Source organism: Stegastes partitus, unplaced genomic scaffold, assembly GCF_000690725.1.
Source record: "Stegastes partitus isolate 25-593 unplaced genomic scaffold, Stegastes_partitus-1.0.2 Scaffold479, whole genome shotgun sequence".
NCBI classification, from domain to species: domain Eukaryota; kingdom Metazoa; phylum Chordata; class Actinopteri; family Pomacentridae; genus Stegastes; species Stegastes partitus.
Window position 1 is genome coordinate 1 of NW_007578210.1, and position 20,648 is coordinate 20,648.

Here is a 20,648-nt window from a genome sequence, read left to right on the forward strand (position 1 = left end):
AGGCTATAAGCTGCCTGCTGTTTAAGGACTCATAACAATCAGATCTAAGACTTACTATCTGATTCTGTTCTGCCAGCTAAAGCAGGCTGATGCTATCAGGTTCACTTAAGGGAGACAGATTATTGTATTGACAGAAACAGGCAACACTGAACAAGATGGGAACTTCCAGTCTATAGGGGATCAAGCTTTCAGCGATGCTTTTTCATTGTAAAAAATACAAGATGTAAACTCTTCACCTATTTCTTTTTTTCACTACAGCTCCTGAAGGACTTACTTACTATACTCTGCTTTGTCAGTAACTGAGATTCACTTGTACAAACTGTCATTCCTTATTCACTTCTTTCTTTTCCTGGTCTGCAGGTGGGAATGCGAAACTGCGTTACCAGATCACATCGGGAAACATGGGAGGGGTGTTTGATGTGGAACCAGAGGTGGGAACTATCTTTATCTCCCAGCCTCTGGACTATGAAAAGAACAAAAGGTAGGCACACACTCCAGGCACTCCAGGATGGAAGCCTTTTAGACAAAAGGTAAATGCTTGTCGAAGGATTTTACCTTTATGTGATGTGGTTGCCTCCGCTCGGCCAGAGGCTTTGATGGAATTTGCACGATTTGGAACAAACGTCCACTTGGACTCAAGGATGCACAGGTTACATTTCATTGGTCAATGGTCAAGGTTACTGCGCAAAACACATTTTTGTCCAGAGGTCGTAAATTCTTATGCTAGTTTGGACAAAATTTTGCACAAATATTGAATAGGTTTGAAGCATTGACATTTTACATTGAAAAGGTTAATGGTCAACTTCACTGTTACCTTATAATGCAACACTTTTCTGGCCATTGTTCAACTCAATAACTCAGGAACGGAAAGAGAGATTGTGACCATATTTCACATTTTAGCCACTGCATTGGTGAGATGGCTCTTGTGTTCACACCTTTAAACAGTAGTGATTGTTTGGATTGTCTGTGATGCTGAGTTGAAGATATGAATGAAGCATCCATGTTTCAGAGTTTGTAGCTCCCACAACCTCTAAGTACTGGACGTTATTCACTAGAATAATGAATGCCACACGCATACATTTATTCAATTTTGCTAAAAATTGAGCATTAAATTCCAAGATTCCTTTTTAACCTTAGGTTTCAACGTGCTTCACAATGTGCTTCAAACTGTTTGAATGTGTGTACAAATAGAGGCAAGCCTACAATGCTTCCTGAAAGCAACTTGGGAATCAGCATCTTGCCCAAGGACACTTCAACACATTGAGGGAGATCTTTTTAACCTTATGATTGGTGGTCCACCCCCTCCACCACCTGAGCAATGGTCACCCCTTGTATGTTCTATAAGTCTGGCTTCACATGGATGTAAACTGCAACTTGAATGGCTTGTTAAGGCATACAACTGTAATGTGCAAATTCTTGTTTTTAAATTTAAAAAAAAAAAAAAAAAAAATTCCTTTACATACATGCTATAGCTTCAACTGATACTTTGGATTAATACCGTTGCTGATTCTGTGAAAGGTACAAGCTTCATGTCCTGGCTTCAGATGGAAAGTGGGAAGATTACACAACAGTGACAGTGAATGTGGTTAACAAGAACGACGAGGCTCCTGTGTTTACTGTCAATGAGTACTACGGCAGCGTAACAGAGGAGCTGGATGGTTCACCAGTGTTTGTGTTACAGGTACAGTCTAACTACAGTCTTATCGCATTATTTGGCTAAATGATGGCGTGTGTAATTTTTTTGCAAACATGTTTATTTCCATATTTTTTGTTTAATCACGTGCAATTGACCTTTCTACATGGCAAGTTTTGACGTTATCTCGCTTTTCAAAAAGGAGGCTAAACAACCAAGCAGTGTTTGAAGAACAAAAAAAAGTCTGATCTTACTGTTTTGTTCATAAATGTAAAACTAGAACTGACTAGTCATTTACTGCAATACAACATCTATTCCTTTTCTTTGATTCCGTGTCTTTCAGTGCACGCAGTGTTTTTAGAGCTAATTATCATTTGACCATGAAGTTTCTGCTTAAAAATGAATTAAAACAAGGGAAAAATTGTTTTTTAAAAACAAACAAACCAAAAAAAAAAAAACTAATGTTAGAGATGGTAATGTAAAATTTTAATTTTCAGTTTTTCATTTTTGTTTTTGTTTATTTTTTGTTTTTGTTTTTGTTTTTTGCTTTCTTTGTGCTATTATTCATACAGTCGGTCGTCAATGCTACAGCCTTTATTTGCCAAACAATTCTTATAATTGCAAACAATCTTCATTCATGTCTCCATGGGATTTTGGACCACTTTTTTTTTTTTTTTTTTAACCACTTTTCCTTTGAGATTGGAAGACGTCCCTGACATCACTCGGGTCTTCAATTTCCTCCACAGATTCTTGATGAGCTTCATGTCTGGACTTTGGCCGTATGTTTCAGATCATTGTATTGTTAGAAGGTCTAGTGAAAAAAATAAAAACAACTCTTCCTTAGGCAGCAGACTGCCTGATGTTTACCTCCACAGTCTTAAAGTCCCCTTTTCTCACAATGCCATTTGCTTTTGTGAGGTTGCCTGCTTCACTGGTTAAAAAACATGCCAAAAGCATTACATTTCAACGACCATGTTTGGACCTTGGAAACGGTGTTCTTGGGGATAAATGGTTTTCCTTTTTTTTTTTGCTAAATGAAAACATGTCCCTGTATTCAGACACCCCTGAACCATGACCTAAGGCTTCTTTTTCCAGCTGAGCTTTGGCAAAGCCTAGGTGAGCTTTTGTTCCTGACATGCAGCAACCTCCTTGGTCGGCATCCATGGAAATCAGCCTTATGCAGTTTCTGTTGGAGTGTCTGCCTTAAGATGTTGGATCCAGTATTGCTCAGGAGGGCCGTAGTGCAAAAAGCCAAGATGAATTCTAGGCTCACCACCACTATGCCTGTCCGTGCAGGGGTCATTTTTGGTTTCCTATCATGCCCTTTGAGATTTTTCTCAGTGCGGAATTCTTTGTAATTTCTAATTATGCTTTGCTCTATGGTTACTAGCACTTGAAAACACTTAAACATGGCTTTTTAACCTCTCTCTGACCTGACGTTTTACTTATGTGTTGAGGATGATCAAGAGGTAGCAGAAAGGACAGGAGAGGCAGTAGAGGGTTGAGGTCGAAAAGATAGGCCTTTGTTGGATATACTGGAGAGTTTATAACTGCACAGAGCAGTTGTGGAGTGCTTCCAGTCAAGATATCCCTCCAAGTCAGCAGCATTTCAATAATTGAATAGTGTAAAAACTGACTGCACACTTATTGCCCTCTCTAAATCAATGTGCTTTTCACGTTTTAGGTAACAGCATCTGACCCAGATAAGGATGCTGACCAGGAGGCCCTACGCTACTCTCTCCATGGTCAGGGTGCTGAGAGTGAATTCATAATTGATGAGGTCACAGGCAAGATCTATGCCCAACGGACCCTGGACCGTGAGGAGCGTGCCGTTTGGCGTTTTGTTGTCCTGGCTACAGATGAGGGTGGTGAAGGTCTGACAGGCTTCACAGACGTCATTATCAACGTGTGGGACATCAATGACAATGCGCCTATCTTCACCTGCGCTCCCAGCTGCCACGGCGAGGTAGCAGAAAACTCTGTAATAGGGACATCTGTAATGGAGATGACAGCGACTGACCTGGATGACTCAGCTGTGGGGCAGAACGCTGTGCTCTCTTACAGGATTGTGGGCAGTTTAGATGCCACTAACATTGAGATAGGAGGAGTGCCCATCTTCTCAGAAATGTTCACTATCAACCCCACCACAGGAACCATCACTGTCGGGATGGGTGGTCTGGACAGAGAACAGGTTGAGTCCTACCTCTTGGTGGTTGAGGCTAGGGATGGGGTAGGAATGACAGGAACTGGAACTGCTACCATTCAGATCAAGGATGTGAATGACCATGCTCCCAGATTTACTGATCACTCCTGCACGGCAAGGATCTCTGAGAACGCAGAGACCAATGCAGAGGTGGGTGAGTAGGGGCATCACTGCTGGTGTAGTGCCATTTGATTAGCTTATTTTACAGAAAAAAGTGCTGTCCAATCATTTTTTAAATGTCATTTGTGTATGGAAGTATTGCATTTTGATTTTAGTGTACTTTACCTCCAGTATCTGCTAAAAAGACAATGCACAACAAATCAAAACTAAATACTTGGAGGTCACATGGAAGATATATGCCTGTGACACCTGAATCCCCATTCAAACTCTTGGGGATATTTTTGTATTTTTCATTTATTTATTAGAAAAGGAGAGTCTAACCCAAAAGTTCTCTGCAGCTCTTTGCAGCTTTCACTGACTTCTGTCCAAAGGACACTTAAACCATGGCTTCAATTGAACTAAGTGTCAGACATCTCTCAAGCAAAAAGTTCATTTTTTGTTATCTTAAGTAGAGCAAATTTGCTGTTAATTTCTTTTTTTTTTCAAACTGAAAAGCATGTTGAGATACAGTTCCGCTATCTCATAACTCAGGTATAGGTTAGGGTTAAGCCTAGGTGTCAGTAATTGTTACACAGAAAATATGACTTAATTTTGAGTTAGCGTCTTGACAGGGTTGGGATTTAGCAAACATTAGAGCCTGACAGATGCAATTTACATCCAAATTCATATCCCTTGTCCCCAGTTGAAATGCACAAAGTATTCATTGCGCCAAGATGTAGCACATATCAAATGAAACTGCACAACTTGATCTTTCCAATGATGCTTGTTGCTCTGTTGGTGAGAAAAACTGTTTTGAATTTACATTTAAATTTAATCATAGTTCTGCATACAGAACCGCATCCATCTCCAACCTCATTTTATCTTGTTTGAATTACTCATGACCTTGTCATTGCATAGATATGGAACACACGTCACAAAAAGAGTGGAACTGGAGCTTTAAAATGTACTTGTCACAAGTATATAGTAATCATTTCAGAATGACAGATCAAACTTCTGAGAAGTAATGGCTTTACTAATTTCTTCAACTATTTTCATACCTGTGCTTCTCCGTTAAATAGGTCACAATGTCCATATCATTTCGCAATATACTGCATAACAAAATAAATAAGACAACGTACATTTTTCTGATGTTACTAGTTGTTATTCTGCGCAACACAGCAAATACAGCTTACAACAAATCTGTGCATTGTGTCCAGCATAGGCCTGACATTACATCCTTTGTTGTAGGAAAAAAATACAAAAACACAAACTTTTCTTTTCATAGCAATAATTTAGAAGCTGTGGTTAAAAGATGTGTGCAGGTCACATGCGCACAAGTAGATCACAAGCAACAGATCATAATCATTCAGTAGCTCACCATCATGGTTCATAGTGCAATTACCCTGAGGGGGCCATGGGGTTGAAATAAGTTCTTAATGTTTTGAAATCCCTGCCTTTGCCCTAAGTCAGCTGGGATAGGCCCCAGCCCACCGCGACTCTATTGAGGATTAAGCGGTGTATAGATTATTCAAATCAAATCAAGCTTATTGTCATTTTGCTGTACATACACAGTAGTACAGGCAAGATTAGAGAGTAATGATGGATGGATGGATGGATGGATGGATGGATGGATGGATGGCTGGATGGATGGATGGATGGATGGATGGATGGAAATGGTGTGACTTGCTTTAGAATAATCTAAGAGTTATTTTAAGACTGATGTAACAGTACTAGTCTATTTTTTTTTTGTGAAAAAACTACAACAGTGAGTCGAATACTCGTTTTGCTGTGTACCTGCTAGTTGTTAGACCAAATTTTGATAGTATAACAACTATAGTAACTTGAGTACGGAGTATTTCAGGGCAATATATCACCCCATTATGGTATGAAAATGTACAGCACAGATTTATTAGGCACGTCATTTGCTCTGCATAATCTGCTTTGCACTTTCTGTCTGTCAGTTTTTCAGTCTGTAGCTGAATCTATGCATCTGTCAAATATCTAAAGAGCCAGTACTTCAAGTGAAATAGAGCCCATGTACTTTATTCTTACAATGTTATTGTTGTTCTAAGGTCCTGGAGCTCGCTGCAGAGGACAAAGACACTGGAGAAAATGCCCAGCTGACCTTTAGTGTTGTGGCTGGAGACCAAGAGCAGAAATTCTACATGGTCAGTCACAAGCAGGAGCAGAGAGGCACCTTGAGGCTCAAGAAACGTCTGGACTATGAACGACACAACGAGCAGAGGTTCAACCTCACATTGAAGGTAGATGGAGGGCAATCTAATAAGAAAACCTTGCACTATTGAAGATTACTTTGATTCAGTTCTGTATCATTTCTCTCTCTCTCTCTCTCTAATTCATGGGATTTGATTTCACTTTTGTGGAGGGAACCTTTAGTCAAGGGTATGCAGCATGTGTGAATAGGATATGAAGAAATACAGTCTGAGCCAAGGTTGACAGAAGTCAGAGGATGAACAGTGCTGTGACGCCAGACTTTGAGGTGTTAAAAAAAAAAAAAAAAGAAATGGATTTTAGTAGGCATCAGAACTTTGCATAGATTCTTATACAGAATGTTCCTGGAAAGTTTTGTGCATTGTCAAAATTGATGGAAAAAATGGAAAAGGTTTTTTTTTTTCCCTTAGCAATGATCAAAACTTTGTTTTTTCTTCGGTACCCACAAATCCGTCAAACCAGCCTGTCAGCATTTTCGTCAAAAGCTAAGACAAAGAATTCCACGATGAAGAGAATGCTATAAAGCCTTTCAAAAAAAAAGGTGGAATATGTCAGGTACAGACATGAACTTTAAAGTGCCACAAGGGAACCTTTTTGTCTTGTCAGCAATGAGAGGAAGTTGTCAGAAAATAGTCTGGCAAATATTTTTGATTACAGGGCTGATGACAACTGCTTAGGTAAGTTGTATGTGAAGGTTTTTTGTTTTCACTTGGTAGAAACTTACAATCAGTCCTGAACTAACAATCACACAAAGGTAGAGTGCCTTGAAAACACTGCTGTCCTTCCTACCCGTATTCTGATCAATAATATTTGAGTGACAAAAGTATGTCTTAGCATGTTTACCTTTTCTATGCTGTATTATATATGAGACTGTATGTGGTTCCTATTTCAGGTTGAAGACCTAGACTTCTCCAGTCTTCTACACTGTGTGGTGGAGGTGGAGGATTACAACGACCATGCTCCTGTCTTCATTCCACACTTCTTGTCGCTGGCCCCGCTACCTGAGGACATCACTGTGGGAACTAGTGTGGCCCGTTTGGTAGCCAGCGACTCTGATTCAGGCCAGAACCGAGAAATCACCTATAGCTTATCAGAGGAGTCAGACCCTGAGGGTCTGTTTACTATCAACCAGTCCGGTGTACTCTCAGTGGCCCGGCCTCTGGATCGGGAGAGGATACCCCAGCATCACTTGGTTGTCATAGCAACTGATCATGGGGTTCCACCTCTAATAGGCAGTGCGACGGTTCAGCTGCCTTTGTTGGATGTAAATGATAACGGACCAGAGTTTGAGGCGGCATACTCCCCAGTAGTCTTTGAGAATGTGGCTGGACCACAGGTAGGCTTATTTGGGATGGATATCATTCTATCATACTGATTGATGTTATTGCATTGAAAAGAAGAAAAGTTAGTCGGAAGCAGAAGATTTTTTACTGTTGGTGCTGTAGATGAAAAAAATACACACTGAAAAATCCACCGTCCCTCATCCTCTCTCCTCTTTGTTTAGGTCGTACGGTTGAACCAAACATCATCCCTCCTCCGGGCTGTGGACCAGGACTCTCCTGAGAATGGTCCACCATTTCACTTCACCGTCCCCGCCGAGTATCGTCACAGCAATGATTTCTACCTTCAGGATAATCTAAATGGCACAGCGACGCTGACGGCTCTGAGGACATTTGATCGTGAGCGACAGAAAGAGTTTCTCATTCCTATTATAATGAGTGACAGCGGCCGTCCAGCCAAAACAGTGACCAGCACCCTGACTGTGACCATCGGTGACCAAAATGATCATGCACATGTGGCAGGGGAGAAGAAAATTTTCATTAATAGTCACAGAGGTGAGAAGGTCATCTCCAACACTAGGTTGTTGTATTCACCATTATACCAAAAAAGAAAACAAACCAAAAAAATAACAGTCAAAGTTAAACTCTGGACAATATAGACAAAAAAATTTCTTTTTCCAAGTACATTTTCAACTTTGCCCTTAAAATGTACTCTTTTTGGGTAAAACTCATAATCTGAACCAAAGAACTTCTAATTGGTGTGTCTTCATGAAACACACCACTTTATCGTATTTTTCACCTGTGCTTCAATCCACCCATTATCACTACATTATCATTGTCTGCTTTATCTGTGTTTAGTCAGAATGAGGCCTGCAGTGCTATTCTAAGAAGTACAAAGGCAAGCCATTGCTCAATTTGACATGCAGTTAATCACAGTTTTAAAAAAAAAAAGAAGAAGAAGAAAAAAAAACAGTTGCATGTACGGCTCCCAGACAAACCCCATACTAGAGAATCTGAACTCAGACTAACAGTGAATGTCAGATTTGATTTACAAAAGCCTGCACATAATTGGTTTAGGTTTGTATTAGATCTAGAACATGCTGTTTGCGCAATTAGTTGAGTCAGGTATTAGAAGTATGACATACTGCCAGGTCTACAAGGAGATGAAGTATTTGCATCTCTTCTCGTCAAACACTAAAAGCTTTGCTTGCTTTCTGCTGATAGCAATGGTACATTTCTTTTTTTAAGTGCTTTTACTTAAATTGCCAGAAATATAGCATGGCGTTGTCGGTTTTTGCCACTGAAAGCTATAAATTCCAACAGTTTTTTGTTGTCCTGCGTTTCTTTAAAGTTTCTAGCAAAGACAAACAACAGGCTAAAATCCGACGTGTCAAGGTTGGCCTTTACATTGTGAAGGGTACCCTCTGAATAATTCCCACATGGTTCAGAGTGTCAGGTATTGGAGGAGAGAAAGTAATGGCAACAACAGTTCTTTCTGCTTGATTATAATCAGTGTGCATTCAAAAAGCATTTTCTGTTATGCATTTCCTTCTTCTGTTGCCAACCACCCGCAATGTCATTTTTTGGTTCTGCTGAAAGAAAATGGGGAATGAAGCCTGAAGCAGGTACATTCGGGCCTTTATTTTATTTTTTTTTTTTTAAATCTATTTACGGCATTGCTGGTGCATTGTGTGTCTGTGTTTGTCCTGTAGTGTTGAGATTTTCAAAGCTCTTTTACCATTTTATTTTATTAAACTTAAACACATGGACATGGCCAGGCAAATTCAAAACATGGAAGACCAATGCAGATCAGTATCTCCAGTCTTCCTAACATGTCCGATGTAGCTGTATCAATCTGACATAAACACACATACAGTTAAAGGGTTAATGGTCATTTAAAACTGATAGATTGATGCATTTTTCTCTTTTTTTAGGTCGTATGCCTACTACTGTGCTTGGGAAGGTCTACTCTCCTGACCCTGATGATTGGGACAACAAGACATATGTCTTTGAAGGACATGTACCAAGGTAAATAAAACTAATTCATTGATGGTTGGACATCTTCTGTTTTCAAAAGGTGTCTAATATCTTGACATTGTTAAAACATTTTTTAACAACAAAGATTTTCTTACTGAAGTAAACCAAATACTAAATACGTTTGTGAAGCAGTGCACTATACGTTTCATGTCATGTTAGAGATTAAACACAGTTTTCTGCAACTGAAACAACTACAATCAAGGTGCATTTTCTAACTGAAATACACATTTATTTGCTTTATTTAGCAGACAGATTTAATAAAACAGGTGGTGATGGGAAAAAAAAGGAAGTGCAATGATAGAAGTCAGCATTTCTTATTTCTTTTCTTTTGATTGCACATCTTTGTTGCTTTCAGTATTAGAAAAATGGGGGGACAGAAAGAAAGTTGCAAATCATGACACAATTTATAATAAAAGAATATTACATAATATGTTTATCCATTGAGCATAGGCAGTCATGTGATGCATAGAGATTAAGAGTGGGATATGTCTTGGTGATCAGTGGTGAACACTTGCAAAGACCACCTTGAGTAAAGAAATCTTGAGTTTCCAATGACTCTAATAACTCTTAATTTTGTATGATGGAATCTTAGAAAGACATGCATCTTTGTTGCGTTTCGTTTTTTCCATATATTTCTTACAGGCCTTTTGGAAAAATGACAAAATCTGCTGGGCTGAAAATATGCATACAGCAACTTCTATTGTACGTTTTGGTGATGGAGAAGTCGGACTTGTCTGAGCCAATTTGAATAGTCAGTTTGATACAACCATCAGACTCAGCCACAAACGCTATAATAGATGCATCAGAGGAGATCAGCAAAGATCTGAAGTACGGAAAGTCACTTGGAGACATTTTAAAGCAACTACAGATTTCAAAATCAATTGTGCAAACAGTTATTCGTGAATATAAAATGCATGGTATAGTTTGGTCACTGCCACAATCAGGAAGAAAACGCAAGTTATCAGTTGCTGCTGAGAGACAATTGGTTGGAATAAGACAGAGTCAACTACAAGTCACTGAAAAGCAAACAGGAAAGGAATTAGAGAAGATAATTAGAAGTAGCTGGAACACGTGTCTCTGTCCACAGTCAAATCAAGCAGATGCTGTCATATTTCCAGAAGACCTATAATAACTCTATGTCGACATGTCAAATCTAATGTCTTCACAATTATATTCATGTGTGTATATTTGAAAGCAAGCTGTGCATCCATCCATCCCTTAGCTACACTTGGTTTATCCTGTGAAGGGTTGCTGCCAGAGGGAGCCAATCCCAGCTGTTATTGGGCAAGAGGCAGGGTTCAACTGAGGCAGGTCACCAGCTTATTGCAGGGCTAACATAAAAAGACAGACAAGCATGCACACGAACACTAACACTTACATCCAGTTTAGAAACACTGATTAAGATATTATGCATGTTTTAAGACTGTGGGAGGAAAGAGAAAACCTGTGCAAGCAGAGGGAGAACATGCAAATAACACAGAAAGGTGCTGTCGTCCTGCAAGTTCTGGTGCTAACCACAGCACTACTGTGCCACCAGTCGTACATTGTTCAAAGGAGAGCATATGTTTCCTGTTAAACAGGTCCTCAAATACCATCATTCCTGCTCTTGATCAATTTCCCCACACAATTTGTTTTCTAATTAATTTTCACTTACTTATTTTGCTATATTGATGACCTTTTAGTGTGATAGCGATTCATGTTAGACATCTAACTGACCTGTTCCAGCACAGGGTTTCTAATTGGTATATCCCCTTGGTCTGAGTAAAAATAACTTTGTATTGAGAATGGTTCCACAAACTTTTTCTCCACTGCCACCCAAGCAGAAGTGCAGGTAGATGTAGGGTTTGACTTTGATAGCTGGCTGAGGGAGACAGCACAATGGCACCAATCTATTCTGGGGCATCCCAGCCCACCCTCCTTCTTCGCTGCATATAATTTTATTTTGTTAAAAGATAACTTTCTACCCACCATGGAAAGCTACTCATGGCTCTGAATATGGCAAGAAGAAGGAAATGGAAATCCAGAGAAAGCACGTGTGCTATGTAATTAATCTAGAGTAGTAATCTGAAGCCTATCCCAGCCGACTCAGGGTGAAGGCAGGGGACAACTGGACAGCTCACCAGTCCATCGCAGGGCCTCACAGAGAGATAACAAGCACACTCACATTCACACCTACGGACAGTTTACAACCACCAATTTACCTCAGCTAGTCTTTGGACTGGAAGGCACAGGGAGAACATGTAAACTCCACACAGAAAGATCCCAGACCCAGGCCGGGACTCGAACCAGGGATCTTCAAGATCTCCTTGCTGTTAGGTGACAGTGCTAACCATCGACCACCATGCCATGTGGTCCTAATCATCTTTTAAAAAGACCAAATTTTGACTAGATCAGTTTAGAACAATTTTTTATTTATTTATTTTTTTGGATAGGCATTGGCAGATTTAGGTTCTTTAATTTTCTGGTCTTGGGTTGATCACACTTACGTCAGTCTAAAAAAGGAGCCATGTATCCTGAGTCATGAAAAAGAACCAATTAAAATCTGTGTCACTGTAGTTTCTGTTTATTTTTGACAGCAGCAAAATATTATCCACATATAAAAGAAACTTATGCTCTTTTTGCCCTGAAGCAATGCTTCTAACATTGATGTGAACCCTAATGGTTGATGCTTGAGGTTACAGTGCCAGAGCAAACATCAGAGAAGAGATGTGGCTGCCCTGTCTGGTCAGTGCTGTTCCGTGTTTGCCTTGTGAGATGTAACAGCCTATTATTCAGTGGTCCTTGATAAATTCCACCAGATCTGATCTGGATAACATACTGTGTTTAATTTGTTCGCATTTATGACTGATCACGTGCAAGGTTGTCGTGAGCCATAATGGATCAAGCGTGCCAATGGCCCAAAGTCTTTGTTGCTTAGTGATAGATGATAGACCAGTGCTGCTTGGGATAATATGCTGAACATATGTTAAGCAAACCTGATGCGGATCACTGTGTTACACATAGCGTTCATGGCACAAACAATGTTGAATTTCCCGTTAAATCTTGCAGCACACTGTCTATGTTATCTGTTTTGTTGTTGTGAATGATTCAGACATTTAAATAATGCAAAGGAACAACAGCCCCTCAGGGAAACGTTAGTTTTTTCACCAGTTTTTCCCCATTACCTCTCAATCCTCCTCAGACTACTTCTTAATTTCCTCCTTCCCTCGTTCCTCCTTTTTTGTTTTTTTGTTTTGTTTTTTAAACGTGTCTATGTTTTCTTACTATTAAATAAGGTGGTTCTGGTCAGGATTGGAAAATGTTCTCCGTGAGACTTCCCCTTGCCAAAACTGACAATGAGCTGATACATTTTTCACTTCCACACACTTAAACACACATGCACAGACCTAAAATCCACATTCAGTGACACTCCAGCACCCCATGACACTGTAGTCTTTATCTTTCAAGCTGTGCTGAACTCAGAATGACAGACTTTTTCCTCCTTTCTCTCTGAAAGTCAAAGTTCAGCCTGTATAAAGGATGGTGTGTATTAACATTACATGCCAGCTCTCATCTCCTGGTGTTTCAAATCTAAGTTAAGTTCAGAACAGCAGTGGGTGACCTGACTGTCTCATATCAAGAACAGTCTTATTCTGGCACATGATTTGCTTTCCAGAGGAATTATACGGAACATTAAGGGCGCCATATGTAAGGATTTAGACGCTGCTAACTGAGATGGGATGAGTCGAGCTTTCTATTTGCAGGTACTTTATTTCAATATAAGAATAATTTTGTTATGAAAAAATTATGTTTTCTCACCGAAAGTTAAGACCGAGATATAGTAGAAAAGGCTACCAGTAAGAAAGAGCAACATAAGGAGAACGAAGGCAGAACGAAGCAACAGCAGTTTGGACCCAGTGTGGGATCATTATTCTTAGACATTTGCTTTGTTTTTAGTTGTCATTTACTTTCTGTTTTCATTCATTGTTTGGTTAAGTTTAGGCACCAAAACTATATGGTTCACATCCCATTGCCTTCACAACATTTTTTCAGCTTCTCCATGTTTTGGGTTAACAGGATGTTGAGTTCCACCCCATCAAATGTGACTGTTTAGTTGACAAAGAGCAACAGTAAAGCAATAAAATTAGCAGCAAAAATATATTGCTTAGAAACAAATATGTGTTAAATCACAAACAAATGTAATATGGCAGAAAATATGTGAAAGCATGGGTAGTTTTACTTGATTTGTAAAACAGCCTTTCATTGATGTGAAACTTGGAGTTAAGTGTTAGACCCAAGACATGATGTACACACCACAGCATGTGCTGTAAAATGAGTTAATGCAACCCTTGTCTCTACAACTGGTTTATTATTTGATTTGCCAAGGTTCTGCCTCAGATTTCCTCTCTAATTAAACTTGAATGAGCTCATTTACTGTACAAGGGGAGCATGGAGACGAGGACCAAGTAAAATTGCTTCCCCACATGTCTTTTGCCTATTAGACTGTCTCATTTTTCCCCTTACTTCCCTCTCTGTAATGCATCACCTCGGCTCACTTTCTATTATTGAGGGCCATTGATTAGCAGAACAGAGTAAACATTAAAACACTGTATAAAACACATGGCAGGACTGGATAAAATGCTATTTGTATTTGTCTGTTTTAATCTTGGACAGTTAAATCAGGTGAATAGGCAGTTGGATGGGAAAAAGTGTCTTGCCTTACTTGTATGCTAAGCCTCTATAGGTCACCCAGACACAACTGCTTCACACTGTTATACATAATTTATAAAACTGGTTAGAACAATCTTTTTTTCTCTAATAGATATTTGCATATGTAAAAAAAAAAAAAAAAAAAACTGCCCATTGTGCATGAAAATCTGGATCTTTGTCCAAAAAAGAACATTTGTGTTGGCAGAAATGATGCATTACCTTCAAAGATAACTTTATTTTATGTCTAACACTGTGGCTAAGTGCAAGCCTGTATCATTGTACTCTCCACTTTCTTTCCTGAGAGCTGGATCCACCACCCGACTTCTACACCCTTAGTTTTGACCACACAATGTTAAACGGACAGTACCTCCTTTTTTTGCACTCATCATTGGCTTTGGACATGCATAAATGTCTGCAAATGTCCAATGTGTTATTGTCAGAGATACTTACCTGGTGCTGAATAAAGACTATATCATAATTAGTTTTCTATGAACACAAATCAGACAGAGCTATATGAGTAGTGCCTTTTATTCGAGCAGATGCACATACTGGAAGTCTGCAAAATGTGCATTCAGGCAACTTCGAATTAGTCCACCAAAATATAATATAAAGGGTCACTGCACCAATCCCAACTTTTTAGGATCCTACCTGCAGTGTAATAGCCCTTTATAGTGTAAACTATACCTCATGATTAAAAATGCACTCATTTATCAAGGTCACCACTCATATAGTTTTACATTTTAAATCTTGAATTGAATATTAATAATTTAATAAATCTACTTGTATTGATCAGTCTTATTATCAGAAGTAGTGAACTCTGATTTCATTGACCTCCAGTTCCCAAACAAAGATATACACGGTAGAACTAATGATGATTATCCACAAACATTTATTAATTAATACTACAAACAGCCAACAACAATGGTGTAACAAACAACAGACTGTTAATGAATGAATACCAGTAAACAAACTAATTACTTAACACTGATTGTCACTGGCAACAGTTTATAGAGCGGTGATCAATTTAGAATTACTTTGAAATTGAGAAGCCTAATGTAAATTCTAAATTTACTCATTTAACAGAAAGAAAGGGGAGCCAGGATGTGTAGCTATGATGATCTGCAGGATGAGCTGGTTCAAGAATGCAGAGACAGGATGGCACCTTTGCATAGTTGCATTGAAAAGATGTGCCGCAGTAAAAATACTAAGAGGAGTCAAAGCTCATCGTTACAAAGAAAACATTTGCGCTTTTGAATTGTAAAATTTAACTTAAGAACTTTTAGTAAAACAAAGAAAAACAAGCCTAAATTCAGAAAGCCCATGTTGCATTTTCAAATCACGTAAAAAGCCCAGAGTTGCATTCCAGTGACTTTCTTTTTATACAGAATGTTTTTTGAGCCAAATTTAAACCAGCGACAAATCATTGATGTGTCCATTCTAAGGGGTGGTCGTGAACTCCACTGTTCATGTGAAGTCAGAGGCCAAATAACTTACTTTTAGATCATTTCTTAGCTAATTTTAGCTGTTAAATGTCGACCATGATCACAGATCTAAAACCCCACTAAACATGATTAAAATGATATCAAACATGATGTGTTTATCTTGTACAGTTCTTGAGATTATTATTATTATTATTATTATTATAAAAAGTGTAAATATGCAAACAAACTGTAGAATTTCAGGACACATAAAAGCAAATTTGTCATGTAATTGAGAACACAAGCGTATACATTCAACAACAATAATAAAGTAAAGACTTCAGAAATATATATTCTTACAATAAAAGTCTGTCTGTCTTTATGTCTGTGACCTGTTACAGGGAGAGACAGGGGCGTTTGTGTCTCATGTATGTGCATCTTCCACAAACTTCTTCTTCAATACCTGCCTTATTGACCTGGTGTCATAGACTGAGTCCAGATGTTGAGATCATCACTTTAATTTGAGGATTTAAAGCTGTTCAGTTCATTCCTGTATAGAAAGTTCTGGGTGTTAGGAAGCAAGAATGGTCAAAAGGGAACAGAGAAGAATGTGATCCCCCCCTTTACAGAGGTGTAATTTTCCTCACAACTGACACTTTATGTTTGCTATCAAGTTGTTGTGGAGGTAGGAGACTTTGTGTTGTCACCAGGAGGGCCGTGAGTGTTAACTTTGATGTAAACATCCAACTTACGTGTGCCATTTGGGTGAAAGTATTGGACCAATTGTCTTCTGAAATGGTCTTTTACCATATTTACAGCTCTGAGAAAGGGTCTGGATTCTGTGTGTGTTGCTTTGGAATGTGTCTGGCGATATCCTGTGGTTCTGCTCTTCAGTCCGTTATACCCCCTCATGGGCTAGTGGCCTCATATAACCTAATGACTAAGTACATTTGAGCTGAGGTGGACTGGTGATGGTGGTTGGCAGTAGCAGGCAGGCTGAGGTGAAGGCAGAGAAGGGTGTATGGGAGAGTGAGTGAGGCTGGCTGGGTTAGCTAACTGTGACCTGGCAGACTGGGAGCATGGCAGGCTGAAGCTGGCAGAGTAAAGAGCTGGTTGAGAGGTGCAGAGCTGGATTGGAGAGGTTGCAGGTTAGCGACTGAGCCCTGATCCGCACAGGTTGACACCAACGAATTGGTGAGGAGTGGATGAGAAGCCAGAGTAGATACACTGCAGGGCTTGATTGGTGGATAGATGTCAGGTTTGCAGGTTGATTGTAGATCAGGAGATGATTGGAGGTCCACAACCAGGCACACACAGTCACAAAGAAGAGACAAGAAGCACAGGGGAAGGGGGAGCCCATTTATACTTTTTGGGTTCTTTTTTGTGTGTGCATATTTTCATGTGAAATGTTGGCAACTTATGAGGTCAAGTCTGTGTCAAAGGGGCCTATAATGTCCCACAGCAAACATTGCTACCTGCCTGAAATACCCAATTTGAAGTCAAGACACCACAGCTCTGTTACTTATCTACATCACTATGTAATAGATTTTGCAGCTACTTTGGCACGCTCTTAAACATAGAATGAGCAGCATCCTTGCAGTTATTGCCATCGTATCTTCACTAAAATCACTTCTGCCAGAGCTTCTGCCTCTCTACATATAGGTCTGTGGTTACTTAAAATACGCACATACATAACTAATCATACATCACTTCCACAGGGGCAGGTGACCAATCAGAACAGACTGGGCTTTTTATGGAGGCGGGAGTCACCAGCTGAAACAGAAATTTTTAGACAGAGGACAAAAAGAGGATTTGCAGTAATGTATAGTATGACAGAAGTGTTTTTTGTTTGTTTTTAACAGTAACGCATATAAACCTAATCTTTAGACCCAAGAATCCATCCATTATCTATACACTGCTTAGTTCTCACTAGGGTAATGGGGGTGCTGGAGCCTATCCCAGCTGGCTCAGGGCAAAGGCAGGGGACATCCTGGACAGGTCACCAGTCTATCACAGGGCTACACTTAAGAGACAGACAACCAAGCACACTCACATTCACACCTATGGAAAATTTAGAATCACCAATTAAGCTCAACATGTTTTTGGACTGTGTGGGAGTGTGGAAGGAAGCCGGAGAACCCGGAGAGACCCACACAGCACAGGGAGAACATCCAAACTCCACGCAGAAAGATCCCGGTACCCCCACTGGGATGTGAACTGGCGGCCATCTTGCTACGAGGCAACGGTGCTACCAACTGCGCCACCTTGCAGCCCTAGACCCAAAAATAAAACCTATAAACAAGCATATTGTGGACACTTTAAGTCAGCTTTTAGGCTAACAGCTTGCTTTTGGGGACTTATCAGGTTGGCTTTTGGTTAAACATTTGAAAGTCTGACTTCAAGAGTATAGGTTAATAGGTGTGACAGGTTAAACATTTTTATCCATGTAGAGGCGAATCTTGTGCAAATTAGTGCAAAGGCATCTACATGTAAGTTTTTATAAACTGGTATGGGTGTTTGTTTTCTTGTATATTCCCTCAGTTACTTCATTCTGAACAAGCGAACAGGTTTCCTGATCATCAAGGAGAATGCCCCACCTGGGACCTACCAGTTCCAGGTGCGTGTGTCAGATGGAATTTGGCCAGATGCTGTCTCTACCGTTACTGTGCATGTGAGGGAGCTGCGAGATGATGCCATCTACAACTCGGGATCCCTTCGTCTGGCAGGTAAAACTGACTTTCTGTCGCTAAAATAGTCTCTGTTATAATTAGCTACCCACTAACTCATGGTTGATGACCTTTAGCCCTTTCCAATTCAGTGTTTTGTTGTTTTTCTGTTTTTTGGGCCTGGTGTTGACATATAGCAGATGTTGTCTTTTTCCATTGTTCCTTCCATCTTGTGAGAAGGACCTTGGCATGAGGATGAATTCTTTTGAAAATCGTAGTCAGTGGATCTTTAATGAACTTTGCTGGTCAAATGGCTATTGTACTGACCAAAACTATCTTTATGTGTGGTTTATTACAACCATATGGCCACAAAATTGCATTTCTATACAACTAATCTGCATTCTCATTCATGTTTTTTGAAAACATATTTTCACATGATAACATTTGTTTGTGACATAGCATGCTTTACTGTTTCTCAGCCCACAATCTTATATTAAATGGTAACCCACAACTTGGAGTAAAGGTTTCAAACATGTAGTGAAACGGGCCAGACTTAAACCCAAACCATGATTTTCATGAACTTTCCAAGTTATTTTGGTGCCTAAATCAATCAAGCTTCTAACATGCACTTGTTGTGAAAATGTCAACCAAAACGTGATATTTTCCTAAACCTTACCACGTTGTTTCTGTGCTTAAACCTAACATTAACCGTAATCTCTCAGGTGAGAAAGTTTGCTTTAAAACTTAACCATAAATGGGAATGCAGTTTAGTTGTAGTGGCATGTAATTTTGTGGAGGCAGACTTGCATACTGGCAGAATACTAATATATCTGTAATGTACAACATGCCAGGTTTTGTGAGATTATTTCCGTCACTTGTGCTTTCAGTGGTACCATGCTTTCTGCCTTGAGCAAATTGAGTGAAGACAACGAGTGATTAATTCTGTAACTGCCAGTTAAGTTATTAGTCTGAGCATTGCAAAGACGTGTAAGAATTATGCTGATCTCCTCTAAAGAACTAAAGTCACTGGTAATCTGTGGAAAACTGTCCTTGACTTGGTTTCAGGGTGTTTCATTTGCTTAATTGTATCAGTTTTGCTTTGACATTCATTTGAAGGTACTTGATCTGTTTAGTTATGGCCTTCCAAGCACGTTATTACCAGCTTACAGCTGCTGCTAGCATCACTTGCTTTCATCCTGCCTTCCATCTCTCTGATTGATGGCCTTTAACATTTACACTGTTGCAGCAACAGGTAGGACCAGTAACAATACCAATTTGGGATGATGTCTGCTGATAAGAGAGTGTTGGAAATTGTGGTTATTATTTGCAGACTTGTCTCCAGTCATAGAAAATTAATGAGTGCTGATTACTGTTTGCCCTAGTTGTTTGCAGTGACTGTTACACACTAAGTTAAAGATGTTTTTTTAGCAAAAGATTACACCCATTATTAATTCCGCTTCCCCGACTCATGGGATCTCAGTTGTTGTTGGTGCACACAGGGAAAAGCCTGTTTCCATTGCTTATACTGGCAAAATAATTAGTCGAGGTTTTGCTCAGCCAGCACATTCCCCCCACATGTTCTGCAGCATCCATCATTACCTGATGTACAGCACATAGGCTGTCTGCTCAGAATTAAATTTGCTTTAGAGAAATGGGACATGGCTGAAGGATTTTTATGATTTCAGAGATATTGAAATAGAAGCAGACTGAGAGGCCAGCGGATGCTCTACAAAGACGAGATGAGAGCAGAGGGAGAGGGAGCGAGGAAGGAAAGGGTGGAAGTAAGAGTCAAGCCTCATATGAGTAGATAAAAGGATTTTCTTCTCATTCTAAAAGAGGGCTGAGGTAAATTAATGTGCGCCAAACCCGGAGACGACATGGTGGAGAACAGCTGGGACACAAATTTTAATATTTGTGTGGGGGAAATGAATTCATGAGCAAAATGTGGACCAGCAAATGTGTGTTTAATATGAATCATGAAAATCAAAATGAGAAAAACTGCTAAGTTAATTTGCTTTCAGTTTTGTTTTTTTTGTTGTTGGTATTGAAACTGGCATTTTGCATCCAATTGATTCAGGTTAATAGTGTTAGGTTTGTCAACAACTGTTACCTTTTTACCTTGGGTGGTCACCTGCTTGAAGATTTTTAAATGGCTCCTCTGTCATCAATGGGCCGTTAACTGCCGAGTGTATTGATTTCATAGGGACTTAAATTGAGAGCTGAGGAGCAGGAGTGTCAGACACCACTGTGAATACATGGTCAGAATCACTCAGACACTTTTAACCTGCAGTTCAGCATTCAGCAAACTCACAAAAAATGTTGCGTCTGTGGTTTCAAAAAAAAATTTAATATCAAGGATTAATGACTCTCAGATCATCCTGAGGTGCAGGC

General features: G+C 39.6%; 1 protein-coding gene across 1 annotated transcript in view; it reads left to right on the forward strand.

Moving 5' to 3' along the window:
• Nucleotides 1-360: 360 nt before the first annotated feature.
• The window catches only part of LOC103361001 (neural-cadherin-like), a gene marked incomplete at its 5' end in the record, with an annotated part of 146,214 nt that continues 125,926 nt past the window's right edge, over nt 361-20,648 (forward strand). The window contains 8 exons of the mRNA XM_008286969.1: nt 361-481; nt 1,519-1,681; nt 3,318-3,986; nt 6,008-6,199; nt 7,060-7,503; nt 7,672-8,002; nt 9,382-9,475; nt 18,133-18,317. Of these exons, the coding sequence (XP_008285191.1) occupies nt 361-481; nt 1,519-1,681; nt 3,318-3,986; nt 6,008-6,199; nt 7,060-7,503; nt 7,672-8,002; nt 9,382-9,475; nt 18,133-18,317 (2,199 nt within the window). The remainder of the gene's footprint in view (nt 482-1,518; nt 1,682-3,317; nt 3,987-6,007; nt 6,200-7,059; nt 7,504-7,671; nt 8,003-9,381; nt 9,476-18,132; nt 18,318-20,648) is intronic.